This window comes from Aulonocara sp. 'chitande type north' Nkhata Bay, linkage group LG15 (assembly GCF_057382095.1).
Source record: "Aulonocara sp. 'chitande type north' Nkhata Bay isolate Kocher_YH1m ecotype deep benthic linkage group LG15, A_spYH_male_GT1.1, whole genome shotgun sequence".
Lineage (NCBI taxonomy): Eukaryota > Metazoa > Chordata > Actinopteri > Cichliformes > Cichlidae > Aulonocara > Aulonocara sp. 'chitande type north' Nkhata Bay.
In genome coordinates, this window is record NC_141358.1 from 22,355,751 (window position 1) to 22,375,579 (window position 19,829).

At 38.7% G+C, this 19,829-nt stretch overlaps 1 protein-coding gene across 1 annotated transcript; it reads right to left on the reverse strand.

Moving 5' to 3' along the window:
• Positions 1-204: 204 nt before the first annotated feature.
• On the reverse strand, positions 205-18,024 carry znf512 (zinc finger protein 512). The gene is made up of 16 exons (XM_086264993.1): positions 17,753-18,024; positions 14,540-14,672; positions 14,360-14,418; positions 14,106-14,164; positions 10,474-11,048; positions 10,170-10,259; positions 9,350-9,454; positions 8,800-8,924; positions 8,303-8,389; positions 8,104-8,202; positions 7,830-7,997; positions 7,438-7,635; positions 7,260-7,361; positions 6,552-6,614; positions 6,055-6,153; positions 205-5,735 (listed from the first exon to the last, which is right to left on the reverse strand). The coding sequence occupies exons 2-16, from the start codon at positions 14,637-14,639 to the stop codon at positions 4,974-4,976; spliced, it is 2,691 nt and encodes an 896-aa protein (XP_086121119.1). The 5' UTR covers positions 14,640-14,672; positions 17,753-18,024; the 3' UTR covers positions 205-4,973.
• Positions 18,025-19,829: the final 1,805 nt, after the last annotated feature.

Sequence of the window (19,829 nt, forward strand, 5' to 3'; positions counted from 1 at the left end):
CCCCAAATTTGTCGGGTTAAAGTTTCAACGATGGAGCAATAATCTGAGATGATTTGAGATGTGAATACCACTGCTGCAGTCAAGAAAGAAGAGCCATGGTTTAAAAGATATGAATTAAGACAGGCATTTCTACTGGGGAATGCAGTGGGGTTAATCCTTTACCTCTTTATGCCAGCCTCCACTCAGTATTGTTAAGACACAGAATGAGCATGAATACATCTTTATTATCTGTTGTTATAACACTGCCAGTACTATGCAACAGCAGCACATAACTTCTAATAAAAAACAACGTGGTGTTAATTGTTGAATAAATGTTGTCACTTGAATAAAAATCATGTCTCATAAAATTAAAAAAAATCAGTCACTTGGTCTGTTTACAGATGTTACATGGCTACTAACGGACTGAACCTTTATTTAAATCTGGCCTGGACAATACAGGATATCGAACTGTTTTTTTTAAGAGGGTTAAAAGTCACAAGATATCAGTTTTCATCATTATCATTTGTCAGTTCATTAAAAACACTTCAACAACAATAAACTACTTCTGCTCCCAGCATTACTTCTAGTATGACCATTGAACTGAAGCCTCTTAGAAATCAATCACCTAACAGGAGGTTGAGATCAAATCATGTTTACATTACTAATATCAAATGGAAATCTTGAGCGCCCCTCACTACTTGTTTCCAGTTGAATGGAACAGAAAAAATTAGAATAAAAACTCACACTAGATGTCAGAGTTGTGCTCCAGCATTAACAGATGCTGGTCTACAATATAAGGACAGGAAGACAGCAGGAAAAAGCAAAGTTTGAACCACACTGACCTTAATAGTTTTGTTATGGTGAAAACATATTTCGGTGTTATCCCATAAAATGCAGAGCTTCAGTTATTAAATGTCAAACGTTTAGTCAAATAGAAAAGGCTGATGCAAGTCTGCTTTCATTTGTGCTGTGAAACATGCCAACGTGCATGCAGGGTAAGAACAAAGTTTATTATAAATATGACTGCCATAAAAAAGGGGGGGAGAAATAATAAAACATAAATTGTCTAATTTTTTACACAGTCCTTCTAATCTTTGCTTAATATTTTGTAAGCCACACTTTTAGGTCTCTGAAGAAACCACAACATCAACACCTCACCTTATCAGCACTGTTTGCAGCACCTGTAGCAGAGTAGCATTACAGTGCAGTAGGTCATGGTGACTCAGAAGTGTCTTAGGAGTAATAAGCTTTTGTAAGGCATTACTGGAAAGTTTTGAATGGAATACCCCAAATGACCCTTTTCAGCATCATAAACGAGCTGTACGTATACACTTTTTGCTACAATTAGGAAGTCACTTTTATTTTATTTTGAGTTACTGAATGTGATCTATTTAACTGAATTCTTCACAGCTTTCTACTGTATTGTTGTTCTTTTATTGTATTTAGGGGATTGACAGAACTAGAAATGAGTACATCAAAGGTTAAGAGGTTTGGAGACAAAGTTAGAAAGGTAATGCTGAGAGGGTTTGGACGTGTAGAGCAGGGACCGTGGAGAAAGGATGATGATGATGGAGCTGAAAGGTAAGTGGAAAAAGAAAAACCCAGAGAAGTTTTATGGATGGACAGGGAGATTGTTGGTGTGACCCTAAAGCAGGGGTAGGGAACTCCAGGCCTCAAGAGCTGGTGTCCTGCAGGTTTTAAATGTGTCCTTGATCCAACACTGCTGATTAAATGGCTAAATGAGCTCCTCAACATGTCTTGAAGTTCTCCAGAGGCCTGGTAATGAACTAATCATTTTCAGATTCAGGTGTGGTGACCCAGGGTGAGATCTAAAACCTGCAGGACACCGGCTCTCTCCCTACCCCTGACCTAGAGGCTAAGAATGTGGAGGATGATGTGCTGTGGTAACCCCCGAAAGTGAACACCCAAAAGAAGGAGAAATATTAATAATTTTACCCGTTGAGCTTAATTGAGCTCATTTGTTTTCTCTTTAATTGGGCTATTTTGTTGAGCTATTTTAATTCATTCAAGCTATTTTGTCACAGGAGTTTTACTGTTTTGGCTCCAGCAGCTATCAGTATCAGTTATCTTGTAAATTATTTCGGCTCTAAAAAATCTACTTTTATGTGTAGATTATGTTGAAGAATATCAGAAATGTGCTATTGTGTTTATTATAGAGCTCATCATGGTAAAAATGTTCTCGTCCATCATATTACAATACAAAATAATTCATATATTAAGCAAACCCTCAATATTTTAGACAGAAAGTAGGCTTTACATTCGGAGAGTTGAACTGAATCGAATTAAGATTGGACAGGTGTACCTAATAAAGTGACCACAAAGAAAACGCAATCTCTCATGAAGGTAGATGCTGGCTTCACTTCATGAGATCACAACCCACAAAGATTAGAAACTAAGTCTTATAATTATTTCCCTCATACGTACAAACACCATCAAAAGAAATCTGCAGTGGTTAGTGACAAAGACAGATATAAAACTAAAGTAAAATTAATGTTTTAAAGACTTTTCAGTCTTAACAGTCTAAAAATGAAAAAAAAAAGAGACTTGCAAGTAAGTATGCAGAGGTCCTGACACAACTCAGAACCAAATGTTCACCAACACTTAAAATTAACAGAGAATAACAATAATAAAAATAAAAAATTATGCGTTTTCTAATTTGAGACTAAAACAACACCAACTATTCATCCTAAAGGCATCTGATGGAGGGTAAAGAGAGTTAAAGCACTTTAAAGAAAATCAAACACAGTAAATACAGTCATGGGTGTTTTTCATTTTACATAATTTCACTGATTAAGAGACAATTTGTGTTAAATGGTTCATTTATCCAGCTCTATGGGAGTGCAGAAGAAATGAGAGAAACAAGAACTAAACACATTTATACATTCAAAATAAATTTGTAAAGAAATATGCACATTTATAGGAAAACATCACAGAACTGATTGACATGACAATTTCCCACTGTAGGAGATACAAAACACAGAGTACATAAACATTAGGCTACATGCTGTCGGTTAAATAAGAGTGAATATCCTTCATGTTACATGACAGTTAGCTTCCATTCATCACACCCCAGTCAGCTGCATTTATGTCAGTGGAGGAGAGCTGGGAGGATGCATGCACTCTGACTGAAGGTCTGCACAACATAATCAAATGTGACATAAAAATGTGAAATAAAGAAGAGACAAAATAGTTGTTTTTAACATTTACTGATGTTTTTCTTTTTTTTTGGTATAGGTCACCATACACTGTGTTGCTGGGAGCGGCCAGCCCAGGTTTGAATCTGACCTCTTTCTCTCCCTCCACTTTCCTGTCACTCTTCACTGCACTTATCTAATAAAGCCAATAAAGCAACACACGCATAACTTGAGTTAAGATTATTTTTAACTGCTGACGTTGAACCAGGTTTTGGCAAATAAAGGATTCTTACATTTCAACAAAAATAAAAGAACAAAAAATCACGCCATGTCACTCACGGGTTAATTTCTACGCAAACAAATTAAACTATGTTTGTTTCTGTTTCTTGGTACATAACAAATTTTCTAAGGTTTCCGACTTCACAGGTTACATCAAATAATCCTACACGAACAGAGCTTTAATTAACCGGGGGTACATCCTGTAGCTACCTCCACTAAGGAGGCTGTGTGCTTGGTTAATTTGTCAGTTTGTTCACAGGATTAAGGAAAATGTTACTGATTTTATGCGCATGAAATCTTTACCAGAGGTTTAGAAGTGATTATAGCGAAAAACTGGACATTTTGTGCCATATATTCACTAATATCAAAAGCAAAATAAGAAAATAAATGTGTAATATGGCCTTCAAGTTCTCAAGAAATTATCAGAACATTATCAGGAACAAGAGATTCAGTTTAGGAGGGAATTTCCAGATGTGTTGGTGATACGTGGTTTCAGACTGCTCATTATATTCTGTAACTGATGGATATGAGTTGCAGTCATACAATGGACACGATTACTTGCTTAAGCTGTTTTGCACTTAATAAGAACAGTACTGATGTTTCCAGTACACTTTAGGAAATAAAGTGTTGGTTGATACAATGTTATTTTCATTTCTTTCCTTTTACATTAGATTTGCTTCAATGCTACTTATATGTCACATGTACATGCCAAAAAGTCTGTAAACTGGCAGCAGGTTTCACTTAAGAATGGCAACTAAATACAAAATTATATTAAAAAAATCTGAAATGAAAACAACATCAGACAGACAGAAGAATCCAAGCCAGTGAACAGTGATCCTGTCATTTCCAACATTACTTCACCAAGGATGGTGATCAGTCATAATTAAAAGTGATGAGTAGTATGAAGTTATACTAATCATACTCGAGAGGCACAGAATGTCTTCAGAGAGCGTGACTAGACAATTACAAGTAAACACTCCACCTGGCAGTCTCTGTTCAGGTTAACCTCTGTCAGTGCGCCCCAGGGCAGCTGTGGCTACAATGTAGCCATCACCAGTGTGTGAATGTGTGTGTGAATGGGTGGATGACTGAATGTAGTGTAAAGCGCTTTGGGGTCCATAGGGACTGAGTAAAGCGCTATACAAATACAGGCCATTTACCATTTAAATCAAAACATGAAAGACAAGAAGAGTTTTATGAAACCTTTTAAAACAATAAGACAATTAAAGTTGGTGAAAACAATCTGTTACAGATAAACACGATAAACTACATTTCTCAAGGTTATACAACGACAACCATTTCAAGACAGAAACAGCCTCTGGAAACGAGCAGTCTGAGCTTTCCACGCTCACAGCTTGAGAACATGTCTTCAAGGCATCCACCGTCACTTCCGAAAGGTGGATGCAACACATCTCCATCAGTTACAGAATTGTCTCAGCTGCCGTCTCACAGGTTTGTCTTGTGGAAAACTTATGCAGACGTTTTTCTCGCTTCACCGTTTTTCTACTTCCATTCAAATCAGCTGCAGACATTTGAAATGTGAAGGAAAGTGTGTTTTTTTTAGGTCTTTTTAAATGTTTCTCTGTCGCTTTCCAGCCTCAGCGAGAGGCCCATGATGCCCGGTCGTTTCAGGCTCCACTGGTCAATCTGTCTCTGCCGCTCCTGCTGCTCGACCTCCGATTCGCTCGATGAGCTGCCGGTATTGCTGCTGCTACTGCTACTGCTGCGCCCACAACCTCCGCCTCTGCTGCTACCGCCGAAAGTGAAGCAATCCTTCTGCTTCCTATCAGCCTTCCCCCTCTCCCCTACATCTACTCCTTTTTCCTCCTTCCCTCTCCTTGTATCCTTCACCATCCCACCACTGTCCTCCTCAGGTTTGTCAGCCATTTCCATTTCGATCGGGGCCTGCTCCGGCCCCAGCACGGCTCCTCTGTGGTCCATATCGACCCACACTGGCCCCGGAGGAGGCTCCAAACTGGTGTACTGGAGCATCGGCTGTTGGGGCTGGGGGTCCACTTGTGGAGGAAGGTTCTGCCTCTCTGGATGGAGGTACTGAGTTTGGTGTTGGAGGTGATGCAGCGGCTGAAGTGGGTGCTGCAGAGGCTGGTGCTGGAGCTGGTGGTGCTGCTGCTGCTGATGATGGTGGTGATGTGAGTGTTGTTGATGGTGCTGCTGCTGATGATGATGAGGATGATGCTGCAGGTGATGATGGTGGTACTGATCAACAGTCTGCTTATCCACATTACGGACGACCTCTTTGGGCTGGTTTTTAAGGAACTTCTCAAACTTCTTGGAGGCTTTTTTGTTCGTCACAAACCAATCCTGTTGAGATACATGCAGCACGAAGGGGTGCTATTATATAACATACACTAAACTTGCATTATTTATTATTTATTGCATTATAGGCCAGAAGGGGGCAGCTCGTCTGTTTGCAAAAAGAAATCTGATTCTGCTGTTGTAAGTCTGAGACATCACTTTATTCATGACTTTAGTAAAAACTTTCCTGATGAGTTTAAACAACTACACTATGGAGCTGCTCATATCCAACCCCTGATATAGAGTATATGCATTCATGGCAATGTCATCTACATATAGTTACAAAAAAAAGGCTCAAGCCAGAAACTTGTGAACTTTTCATTACCTGTGAATGGACAGAGTTGATGTGGTATTTCACTCCACTTTCAGAGTTAAACTCTTTATTGCAGATCAGACATCTGTATTTACCGGCCTCAAAGTCGCCCTGAAATCAGATCAGGAAAAAGCAGCCTTGAAAAGATTATAAGAATTTAATGCATATAAAGTATTAACTGCGCATAGTGCACTGACTTTTATATTTCACTTAATGGTCTGAGTAACTGACTGAATAATTTTACAAATACACACATTTTCAAAATTCTGTTCAAAGCAGCTTTTACAAATTTAACACTTCATTCTTTAATTTACAGGAATCATCCCAAATGATTGAGGAGCTGACTAAAAGCACATGTAAATGCCGGTCCAGATGAAGCATTAGAAGGGTTTCATGCTAATACATTGATGAGTTTCAACTTAACTATACCTGGTGTCATTTAATGCATTGCTAATCCTAGAAAGTTTGTAGGTTTGTTATTTCCTAAACAAAGAAAAAAAGAGACAAACCCTCGTGCAGAGTCCCAGATGAGCTTTGAGTCCAGACACACTCGTGTAGGTGCAACCGCAACCCTGAGGACGACACACATTCTGTTATATTATGGGCTTTGAATACTGTGTTAACCATGTTATGGACATCTGCTCCCCTTGACATCATACACATCCACAGGGATTACTTGTACATACACTGACCTCTCTATTTGAAACTTCGGCCATGTTTACTATGAATGTTCACCAATGCAACAGTGTATATATGACATAAAATAAAATATAAAATATCTCCATATATCTCTTTAAAAACATACATTTACAAAGAGAAACATTTCAGGTTATTGAAAAAATAATAATAATAATGGATTGCATTTATATAGCACTTTTCTAGGCATCCAAAGCGCTTTACAATTCCACTATTCATTCACACTCATATTCACACACTGGAGCAGGCAGCTACAGTTGTAGCCACAGCTGCCCTGGGGCAGACTGACAGAAGCGAGACTGCCATATCGCTCCATCGGCCAACAAACACCAGTAGGCAGTAGGGTGAAGTGTCTTGCCCAAGGACACAATGACCAGGCCAGACAGAGCTGGGGATCGAACCGGCAAAGTTATGCTAATTATACTTGTTCTTGACATCTTGATCCAATTACTCAGATAAGAAAATAAATAAGTCTGCTGATTTCAATTAAACAGGTAAAAATAAGACTTGTTGTTTTCTACCTGGTTGGGGCACTGGACTTTCCTCTGCAGCTTCACCTCATTCTTCCACTTCCTCAGCACCTCCTGGCTGAAGGCAGGGAGGCCGGGTCGGGCATATTTCAACTGAAAAGAGCGTCAGGAGAAAGAAGAAATGCATTTATGTTTAGTACAAACTCAATTTTAGTGAATCTTCTCTTACCTTCTTGTCATCTGGTACCAGGTCGGACTGAAACTTCCTCTTGGGCCAGTCTTTGGGCAGTTCATTGTTGGCAATCTCAGCCAGGTGGAAGTTGGCCACCTGGGCCGAGGCTCTCTGCACCCTGCCGCTGGGCGTCCTCTCTGGATTAGCCTCCCTCTGAGCCTTCAGTGCCTCATCTTCCTCAGTCTTCTGTGGCGTCTGGATGAACCAAGAGAATAAACTTAATGGAGATGAGGCACAAAGAGTTTCACAGACACTCGAATTAAAAGGACAGGTGATAAAACAAGGCTGGCATCTTGTCTAATTGTCTATTAATTTAAATTTGAATGAAGAGTATTAACGAATTACAATTTTTATAGTATTTAGTGGCTTCGATGACATATATGACTCACAGGAGCATGCTCTGATTTCAGGTGATACTCTAGACCAGCCTTGGATTTATACGTCTTCCCACAGTGAGAGCAGTTCAGCAGCATTTTCTCCAGCTCAGACTCCTCCTTTCCACACTTCTTCATGTGATACACGTAGCCCATGATGCTGGTAAATGCAGCATTACAACCCTATAAAGAAAAAACCCCCACATTTTTTCACACCACCAGTTTAATCTTTTATCTTACTTTCATCAAATCTCCTTTCTTAAAACAGCACAATACGTGCAAATTTTACCTCTTTGGAACATTTTAATTTGCCCAATCTCTTCAGGATTTTACGTAGCTTGTCTTTTATAGCACGATCATCCAGGTCCTTGGCATCATCAGCTGAAGGCTACAAAAGCAGGAAAAGGTAGCAACAAACTCAGTAAAACCATAATAAACTAAACTAAACTAAACTAAGACTGAAAATGTTTATTTCTGAGTAGTCTTACCAAGTGGCTGTGGTCAGCCATGATGTGATACTTCATCCCTGTTGAAGACTTGAGCTGTTTCCCACAGTGTTGGCAGGTAAAAGGTTGCTACAGATAACAGAGTGACACAGTGACTTTTTCATTTGGTAAACATTTACACCAGGAAAGAACACAAGCAGATTTTATGTTATGGAAATATTAGTCAGACTAGGTTTTCCCAGTGCAAATGTAAAGCACAAACCACACTACAGACCCATTCATTTTTTAAAACTTGATGCTTAATATGAAGAGTGTGTGAACTGGTTTCAGTGCAGAATGTGTTTCATAGAAAATTGACATCCTGGAAAAAATTATAAAAAAAAACATACAAAGCATAATTTATTTACTCCAATTATTCCAAATAATGTCATTACTAGTAATAACTAATTATTAGAGTCTTCCAGGAGAAACAGTAAAGCAGAAGGCTCCTGCTAGATGGTCCAAAACTCTAATGTCACTATTATGCATGAAGGGCTCACCAGTCGGCAGTTCTCCATGTGTTTCTTCAGCCCCTCCACAGTCTTCCTGCTCACACTTTTACACTTTGGACAGGTGACTCTTCCTTTGGCAACAATCTGGAGCTGCCAACGTTCCTCTTGGCTTCCTAGTTGATGTCAACAAATAGGCAACTTTTCCTTTTTTTTAACTTTACACGACGCACAGAGCTTCACAAAAGGAAGCAGCTTACTCCTTACCTATTTTAATAATAATAATAATATTTTGATTAAATCACAGATTATCTTCAGCACCCACTTTTAATCATTCAAATTTAACAAAAGTTTTAGCAACATCTTTTTCAATTTCTTACAATCAGTTTAAATCAAGATAAAATACCACCCCCCCCCCCCACCCCCCCCCCCACCCCCCCCCGAATCCCCTTTAAAACTCATACTTGTGTGAAGCAAGAAAAATGCAGTCAGATAAAGCCTATTGACAGTTTCAATCAAAGAAGTGCACATAAAACATAGTGTAATAAGATTACTTTCTATTAAATCACATAAATCTGTGGTAAACAGCTGCTGCTCTGACCTGGAGGATAAGTAGGAGGTTCCTTCTTAGCCGGCAGGATTGAAGGCTTCTGGTCTTCGTTCGGCTGAGCTGTTGAGGCCTGACCACCACTGGCAGCATCTGAACCTGCAAGATTCACACTGAATGACTGGATGCAATCAAGCTTATTTTTCTTTTTATACTATTTTATCATAATTATTATTTAATAAGGTCAAATTTCCTTATTGATTAGATGCAGAGACTGCTGCCAAAGTTTGTCATCTCTCCATTAGCAGCATGTAGAATTTTATATTGAATTACTTTAGAAATAAAAGATAAAAGATACACAGATATATACAAGTATATACAATGTTTTCTTTTCAATGCATGAATGCTTGTTGGTTGTTGAATTATGATTACAGCATTCCTGCTACAGAAAGCCTGGCTCTTAGAGAAACCTCACGATAAGTTACAATGAGGGGAAAATGCTTCTCTGTAATGATTCTCTGATCAAACAGTGAAACAGTCATTGGCTATGGTGTGCCAGACGCTCTGCCAAAACAAATTAGTGGCTGATAGTACTGCTGCCAAGACTGAAAGGAAGGTGGTGCACTTGAGAAAACGGCCTCATATTGTTTTCCCATAATGGTTAGGGACAAACTGTGAAACAACTTTTCAAATTCCTGATTTATGTCTAACTATAGTTCTGATTTATAAAGTTACTTCAGTCCTAAGTATTATTAATAAGGAAATAATATTCAGTTTAAGACAAAAAAAGCAGCATGAAACAGATATGTGAGATAGAAATGTAACATATAGAGTTTTCAGTTATGCATTAAATGCAGACTCCTTGAAAACTTACAGGATTCTCTGCCCTCTGGTGGCTGTGTGAAGTTATTGGGTGCGGGGCTTGGCTCCATCTCTGGCCTCTGGACCTTTTTCATGTTCAAGTCTTAAAAATTAGACAAAATCAAAAATCATAACCTAAATGATGACATCTACTCTGCACATATATCGCCTGCACTTCTCTTATAAGCTGTCACTCGCACATGTGTTATAGGTTCTGGTTTTCGCTTGTAGCTTGCAGATATCATGAAAGAAGCTCATATTATTTTACGACATTTCACAGTGTTCAAAACAAAATCAGTCCATATGGTCATTTTTACCAGGTCTCCACACGTTCCCTCTATCCCTGTTTGTGTTGTTCCAGGCTTGATCTGGGCCTCGGCCAGTACCCCACCCTTGCTCCGGCCCTGACGAGTCCGGGTCCCTTCCTGGATCTCTGCCTCCATTCCAGGCCTGATCCTGTCCTTGATCTCTGCTAGCTGCCCAGCCCTGATCAGGACCCCGCTCCCGGCCTGTCATCCAGGACTGATCCGGCCCACACTGAGTTCTGTCCCTGCCTGGAATCCATATCTGGTCCTGACTGGAGTGTCCCCCTCTGTCTCTGCCAGAGTTCCACACCTGGTCCTGGGGTCGGTCTCTGCCTGGAGCCCAGGCGTCAGGTCCTCGCTCCCTGCTGGAGTTCCAGCTCTGATCATGAGGCTGGGACTGCTCCCCGCTAGCTTCTGGGCCTTGAGGCCAAACATCCTTCGCGACCAGTCTTGGAGGGAGCCTTGCAGTGGGCGGACCGATGGACCCTGGGTCTGACCCATTGGCCAGGCCATCTGATGACATCACAGAACAGCTGGTTGTCGAGTAATCTACTGTTCCCAGGGAAACACTCTGGAGGTCCTCATACCTAATAAAAGAAAAAAAAAACTTAAATTAAAAGTTTCTAAATGCTGATGGAGACAGGAACCTCATTTGGTCCTGAACAGATTATTTAACTGTAGTGTGGGTCAGAGGGTGTAAATAAAAGATATATAACAATATAGTGGATTTTCTGTAACCACTACATCAAAAGTACTAATGGTCATTAGAAACTACCCTGTCTGTAAACATCGAGTGTCCAGTCTCATAAAGTGCACCGTTAAACTCATACAGACATGCATGGTTCAATTCGTCCACATATCTGTTGTTGCAGTGTTGTATGCTACGTTCTGGATTTCCTGCAATACTTTGGACTCATGATAAATGAGGCAAATACACTTGTTTTCGGCTGAGAGTTGCGTACCTGGAGTCAAGTGTTTTGACCAACACATGAAACCATAACTTTACTATATATTAATAGATATTGTGAGTCTTTATTATATAGCGTGCCATGTGGAAAAACCTGTTGTAACATTTGAGAGTGAGGTCTATTTTGAGCACCTGACAGCTTGTTTTTTTCTTCTCATTTGTAAAATCTTTCGACCAGTTTGCTTCATAACCGGCACATTACAGTTTTCTACACCGTGTCAGGCTTTTCATAACCGAATCATGTCCATGACACAGAGGTAGCCCCTTTTTTAAGAAAACAAATAAGAATAACTTAGATATCATTCATGTGTCTGACACAGCTCATTTGCAATGATTTTCTTGTTATGATGAAATAAGTTCTTCGATTAGTTTTGGCTGGTCCTTCTGTGGTGCCTCAGTGACTACTACAAACTGTCATCTGAAGCAATGAAAAATTGCAGTAAACAGTGTGTTTTTGTAGGGAAATCGTAAGTACAGTGAATTGTCATTGGCGATATGACCCAAAAAAATCATATCTCGATATTTTTTAGCTGGATGGCGATATACGATATATATCTCGATATTTCTTTTTAAAGCCATAAAGTAAGAACAAAAAGAGAGTTCTTAGTCAAAGCTGTGTCCCAGATGTCACACAGGCACTTTTATTAACATACAGCGTAGATGTACATGAAGAAATTACTCAAAAATAAATTATCAGCATTTATTAAATAATAATGCTCCATAAATTAAAGAAAACAATGTTGTTTTTGTGCATAACAAAAAGCTCACAATTGTGCAGTCAAAATGTAAACTAAAAGACAATGAGCATAATAACAAAGACAGACAGATTTCACAGCTGCTCTGTTCCCAACTTCTACGGCGTGACTGACAGCCTGGAGTTTGAAATCCTCTTTGTAACCGTGTCTCTTAACAGGTGCCATTTATGGCCCTTATACACACACAGTACGGTAATATTATGTTGAAGCAGAGTACGTATCACTCCGCGAGGCTCCTCGGTAGCCGTAATGCTCCGACAATCCATCAAGCGCTGCAGCTTCGTAGCTTACCAAAGTTGTACTAAAACATTTTTTGACAGATTGCTGAGCGCCGTGTAGCACATAAAATCGGTTCGCGGTCAATAAGCACAACCAGAATTCATACATAAGGCGCACTGTCGATTTTTGAGAAAATGAAAGGATTTATGTCGGTAGCGCTGTTAGCTCGTTAGCGCAGTTAGCTCGTTAGCGCGGTTAGCTCGCTAACACATTGACGCCATCCAGCCCCACGCACGGGGCGATCTGCGGTAAATCGTTAACGGAGATTTGCCGTGTTCATCTTGTCATTGCCTGCAGGTGAAGCTATGGGGGAGGAGGGGGAGTTGTGTTCAGTGAAAGAGAGGCGAGGCCGAGTAATGTTGCGTAGAGACAAAAGTGGACGAAAGAGAGGCGAACTTGCGGCTGCACAAGTATAATTATAACGTAACATAGACTATATCGATATAAACAATATTGTCACATCTTATATCTCGTATGAAAATATATCGATATTTTTAAAAAACTCGATATATCACCCAGCCCTATGTTTTTGCAACAACACAAAATAAATGAAGAGTACAACATGAAACAATATACGTGTTAATGTCACGATTTTGTCATATCGCACAGCCCTAGTGGCTACATCCAATCTGATCCCCCTTCAGGCCATTATAAAGAATACAGGTGCAAGCAACTTCACCTTTTGCGTCAATATTTAGGTTCATCTTTTATATACAGTTGCTATACTGCACAATATGAACAGAATGCAGGTAAATAAATGAACTATTTGTTTATTAATATAATACAAACATATATGCTTTTGAGCAGCACTTAAAAAAGCACTTTGCACATAAATTCTGTAGCAAATTGAATTAAATTAATTAATTAAACAAAGTTTAAACAGCCAAAACCAAGAAGGAGCACAACAGTGGAGCCGGGTTTTATGATTCTTTTAGATCTAATCTTATTTCATTTTCATTAATCACTCATTAATGATGGGTGTTCCCATTTGTTTAGTTTTTCAGTGCAAAGAAAAATTAAAGACCCAGGTCATTTTTTGTCTTTCTTTTTTCTCTCTTTTATCATTTCCCATTTTATACTCACATATCCTCTCACACCCTTCGCTTCCTGAGCTTGTGTATTTCCTCCTGCCAGAGTGATTACTTGCTCTTTAATCTGCCACCTTTATCTTGCGTCCTTCCTTCACTGTGTCTGCCACTCTCTATGTACCAGACTCTGTCCTTTCACTTCTTGCTGTAAGATGTTTTTCACTCTGTTTATTCTGTGTAACAAATTTTTTTTGCAAAGCAAAGACTTCCTTTTTTGTTCTTGAACTTCCTTGCCCTGTGCTTTGCTTTTGAAGCCTTAAATTAACACCATATTCAAAACTGAATGATCCATAGCTCATTCTACCTGAACCTATACCAGCCATTTGGTTAATATCTGCATGTGGATAAGCAGCAAGTGCAAACGCTGAATTTCCTCATCTCATTAGGAAATCTAAACAAAAGAATTCTGTATGCAGATTTTTAAAAGGCATTGCACTTATCAACAATGATGTATTTTACTGAAACCTGTGTACTTGTTTAGATATGATATCTGTTTACTGTGAATGACTTATATAAGAGTACAATGTATAATCACCAGGTTAACCAGCCTCTTACCTTTTCCTACTGTAAGTTCTCTTCATCTTTACTCCGTCTTCAGTTTGGGACTCATCCCCCTAAAACAGTCGATGAAAAAACTGTGAAGCAGAGATCCAGCTGTGCGCATGAAGCTAACTGATTTTTTATTACCACACTTGAAAATGGAAACACAGTCACAGCGTTCATGCTAGCAGGACTGCCTGCTCCTTACATACACTATCTCAGAAACAATAAAAAACGTAGGTTTTTACATTATAGATGTGTATTCTTACCTCTGAGTACCCAACTGTATTTACTTCACAGGCTCTTTCTGGCATTCGCTGGACAGCAGCTTTAAAAGTGAAATTGTATTAAAAAAGACACAATTAAAAAGATGAAATTACCAAGTTTTACCAGTGTAAATGGCCACAGTGATGGATGCACGCTGCTGTGTGATGTGTTTTTTTTTTTACCTGGACATTGCACTCCACTTTTTGAAAGTGAGTGAACAGGCTTCCTCTTTCTTGGCATATACAAAGGTGACATATCCCCTCCGATGTGGCCGGGGTCCATACTAGGAGGGCCAACCCTGCTCAGAAATCACCACTGACAGCATAGAAAAAAACAGAACATCTAATAAAACAGAAAACAGATACCTCTACCAAAATAGCACACGTTATTGAAATACCTTAATTTGGATATATTGTATTTGTTTCAGGATGGGATTACATGCTGGCTTTCTAATTACATCAAAAGTAATTACACAGCCTTAAACTGATTGGAGAACTGTAATGGATCACTGACCTTATTAATTACATGATCAAATATTTACAGAGCCCTACTTATTAAATGACCTCAGCTTGTTACATATAAAGTAGGTTGGGTTGGTCAACCAAGTACATCTGTTGGCTCATTTAACCATTTCACCATTAACCAGCTACACCCCACCCTTTCCATTTTGTGATCCCCTACAGTTATGGGCAGCTTTCTGTTGTGATGTCTTCAGTATCATTTAGCTGTAGACTCTCTACTGGCTACCACAGCTGACAACAGTAGTTTTTGCTCTGTTTTGGAGATCTGCTGTGAGTTGGATGATCTATCTAAGGAGATGAAAAACTGCCCCGTGTGCCGTCGCAACATGCAGACTGTGGAATCCGAGTCCATCTGTGAGACCACAAACTCATCAGACAGGCAGCTAATTAAATTATTTTGCTAGGGTTATTAGACCATTTGCAGAAAGCACCAAATAAAATGTGTAATTCAACAACTAATTTAAGAATATATATTTAAAAGATATGCAGTTAGTGGGAATGCATTAAGTGGAAACTCTAAATTGCTCATAGGTGTGAATGTGAGTTCAAATGGTTGTCTGTGGCTATGTGTTAGCCCTATGAAAGACTGGTGACCTGTCCAGGGTGTACCCTGCCCCTCGCCCTAGGCCCTCCAACCCCCCTTTTAGAAATTCTCAGAAACTCAGATGTTTTAAATTTGGCCAGAGTTGCTCAAATATAAACAAATTTGATGATGTGCTTGAATTTGTAGTTCTGTATTTACAAACATCCATCCATCTTCATCCGCTGCGGATGAATTATTTACAAACATCTGGAATTATATTAACAAATCCTCCAATACCAATAACATCTAAGAGCTATTGCAGACATATTGTGGATCAATAACATATAAAAACATTACTATGCTGGCACGAGGTCATCCTGGGTTTATTACCAAGCTGTGATAAATGACACTGCTCAAAGAATTAAGGGAACGCTGGATCATCACAGTTTAATACAAACACATTTTAACTTCAGGGATATTAATGTGTCCAGTTAAGAAGCATAAATCATTTCACCTGGTTTGGTGCAAATGAAAGTGTCAGCAGGTGCAGCGGAGAGGCAACGAGACAATTCCCCAAAAAGGCAAGACCAATGCTCTCTTTTTATCCCTGCTGACTGATTTTTCTCTAGTTCTGCTTTTGTTAGAGTGTAAAAGGATTCACACTGGTCTAACTGGACACACTGATATCCTGAAGCTTCAGTGACTCTATTATATTGTTATGATCGAGTATTTCCTTAACTATCCTCAGCAGCGTAATCTAGAATTTAACAAAAATGAAAACAAACGGGCACGGGGTTAAAATCATTTAATTTTTCTTTCCATCCAGCTTCTGCTATTTAACCAATTCAAGGTAGCGGAGGCAGGAGCTTATCACTTATTCAGCTGCAAGAGGCGGGATACACCCTGGATAGGTTGCCAGTGTTTCATGGCTAACACAAAAAACAGACAATCACTCACACCTGAGGCCAGTTCAGAATCACCAGTTAACCTAACATGCATTATAAGTGTGATAGAAAGGCAGAGCACCCAGAGAGGCAAACTCCACACAGAAATACCCGACAGTGGATTCAAACCTTTCTGTTGTGAGGCAACAGAACTAACCACTGAACCACTGTGCTGCCTTATTTTTATTTAATTTTCTCGTTTAAGTAAGTTTTCTTTAGTTTCCAAAGAGGGTTTGCTTAGATTAGTGTTAAAAATGTTTCGTTTTAATTTAATTTGTTACTTTCAGTGCTCCATTTAATGTTTTTGCAATTCGGTTTTTAGGAAGTGAAGATCAAATATCACAACAAAAGTACCTTCTGCATGTAGCTCACTCAGATCCAGCATGTCCTGCACATTTTTTACTTTACTTTAGCTTTATGTTCTTTTTTCCTCCCAAATTCTAATTTTAATCTTTTTTTTAGATTAACTAAAACATTTGTGCGCCTAGTTTATAATAATCTTTTAAACAAATACCTGCATTTGTTTAAAATGCAGGTTGACTTGAGACGAGTGTTGTTGTGATTTGGCCCAATATAAATAAAATTGAATTAAACTAAAAAAGCTGATTACAGTTATTATAATTAACTGAATCAAAGAGATCATACGTTATGTTTAAGACATTCATTCAAAACTAAGTCTCCTTTTTCTTAAAAATTTGTCTAGTAAACAAAACAAATATTTGCTGACATGAACTTAATAAGTCTTGCATAAGCAGCCATGCATATCAGCCTATTTACTCCCTTTAGGGTTCGTTTAGCCAAATATTTACTCTCCTAGCCCCTTTCAATCATGCACTCTTTATATTTTTAACACTAAAATTCACACTTAGTATTGAATTATTATTTTAAATGCACACTGAAGTTATTACATTAATCATAATTATGCAAAGGAGACTTTTTTTAAAGAACCTGATGAATCTGGCTTCAGCACCCGTTGTGTTTACAGTGCATGTGTTCATCCTGAATGTTATTTGTATAGTGCTTAAATATTTATGTGTCACGTTTGAGGACACTGGATGCCAGAAACTGTGATATGAAATAAAGCCAGAAAACTGTTAAAACGTCAAGTGTGTGATGTTTTTCTCGGTCCAGTAAACCTCTGAGACCAGCCATTCCCGGACTGAGCCAAAAAGACTTGCAGCCACCACCATCATTGTCTGTGTGGATAAGGAAAAAACTCAAAAATTGGCTTTTTCACGACGACGGGCAGAAAAAAACATCCGAAAGCTGAAACTGAAGGAGAACTGGTGGTAGAAAGGTTTCAAGCTCCCCTCCCTCTAAGCAGAGGTACTATAACCTGTCCTGTCTGCCTTTCATTGTTTCTTAGCGGAGGAAGAAATGCAAGAGAGAGAGAGAGAGAGCGCCTACCGTCCTACAGCTCACTCCCTCTGCAAGGACGGCTAGCCTCCATGTCTTCGGGCCTGGCCTCCTCTGTCGCCTTTCCCCCGGCAGTGTTACCACCAGGAAGGCTAACATCAAGGAAGGCCCGGGGTTCAAAAACACAGACCCTGGGATAACAGCTAAGCTGTGGCAGCATCTAAATATGAATCAGTGCGCACGTACGCCGGCATAATTCACCACAGTGTATGTTCTTCAGCGGAACGCCCTCCTGGTGGAGAGAACAAATAAGACCCGCATCTGCCGCTGCCTTCAGGGGCCGTGGGAAACACCGCAATTTCAGCGCTTCAGCTGTGGAATCTGAATCAATAGTACGCCTCGGAATAATACAAAGCCGTTACCACATAGTCTCTGATTATGAACCTGTTATCAAGTGGAAAAGCACTTAGTAAATGGTTTTTAAAATGTTGCATGAAGAATTGGGAGTAATGTTCCAAACTGAAAAATGGAGAGAAGGAGACCACTGATACTTTTTTCTCTTCCTAATTCGTAGAACTCCCCTCCTCCGCATTATTACTTTTTACTTGTATAATATGGCACTTTTGAAGGATTGATTGAATGTTCAAATTGATTCTACTAAATTGAACACTGAAATTCTGTGACATGTTCCTCTTATTTAAGTTTATTAAATTGAATATTTTTGATTAATTTTAACTAAGCACCTAACATTAGGTAAGCAACTCTTGAAAGTGTAACTCCATTAGCTTTTTGTGACTCACAAGATGATTCGATTTCAATTAAAATAACAATAATAATAATAGGTTTAAATCAGGTAGCTTACTTAAAAACTTTACATTTTTACTTGTTATTTTCTGGCAACGTAATAGCCATTTCGTTCATATCCAAGGTTTTGATTATTGTTTCGAAAAATTGTTGGACTAGGAAACTGTAATTGAAATTAAATTGTCACTATTTGCTTAGCCCTACTAGTAACTTCAGTCAAGTTTTTTTTTCTGTCATTGTTACATAGTTTTTTTTTGTTTGTTTTTTTCATTTTACCTCTTCAGACCCTGTGTCTTCATGTAGGCACATTACATTTTAGCTTTTCTTCAACTTATACTTCATTCTGCTCATTAGTATTTTATACTTAATTTATTGTTTTGTTGCAAAATAAACCAATAATTCCTATATGAGGAATTAAAAAGTAATGACTCTCCTAAAATGAAGCTTATATATTGCACACATTGCCAGACTGAGAAAATCTCTGTTTAGCTTATTTTTTCCACACTTGCACATACTTACAAATAAAGTTATTTACCACTGAACCATTAATAAATAAATACATTTATTAATCAGCTTATAATCCAGTTAAGAAATGTAAGGTAAGTATGAGGAGAACCAACATTTTATCACTGCCACATTAGAGTTAGACTGTGGACAGCATTATAATATGAAATAAATGTGTCACTGTTAAACATGCAGACTTTAGTAGTCGGGGGGTTAATAATAGCCACATTAATTGATATAGACTGAAGCAAGGGACACGTTTTAATTGATGATGATCTAAAGCTATATGAAATAAACCAAATGACATGTTATCATTCTGATCTATTGCATACACAATCAGAAAAACTTTCAGTAAGTACACAACAATCATTCAACAGAGGCCCATTTCTACAGTAACTGAAATCACCTCATTGCCAATACAGCCTTACTCTTAAACCACAATTTGATCCAGTTTTAAAGAGTAAACCCCATCATCTGTTATTGATGCAGAATTTCAGTGTCACGCTACAGACTAAATATTCTCATTTTGGCATTACAACTCAGCATTAATAAAATAGCTATTCATTCAAACTGCTTCAGTACCTACTTAAAGGTAGCAATTTCAAGGAATTTGTAACACCTAATCCACTCAGAGATGAGATCTGGTTTTTAATATTTTACTGTCACGGTTTAGCTCCAATTAAATCCTTCCAAGATGACAATGCCTGGACATAGGAGTTAAAAATTATATTAATTTTGGACTGATGTAATGGAAAGTGCTCTCCACTGCCATCAAAGCACCAAATAAAGGATAATCTTCTAAATGAGTGGGGCTGGAATC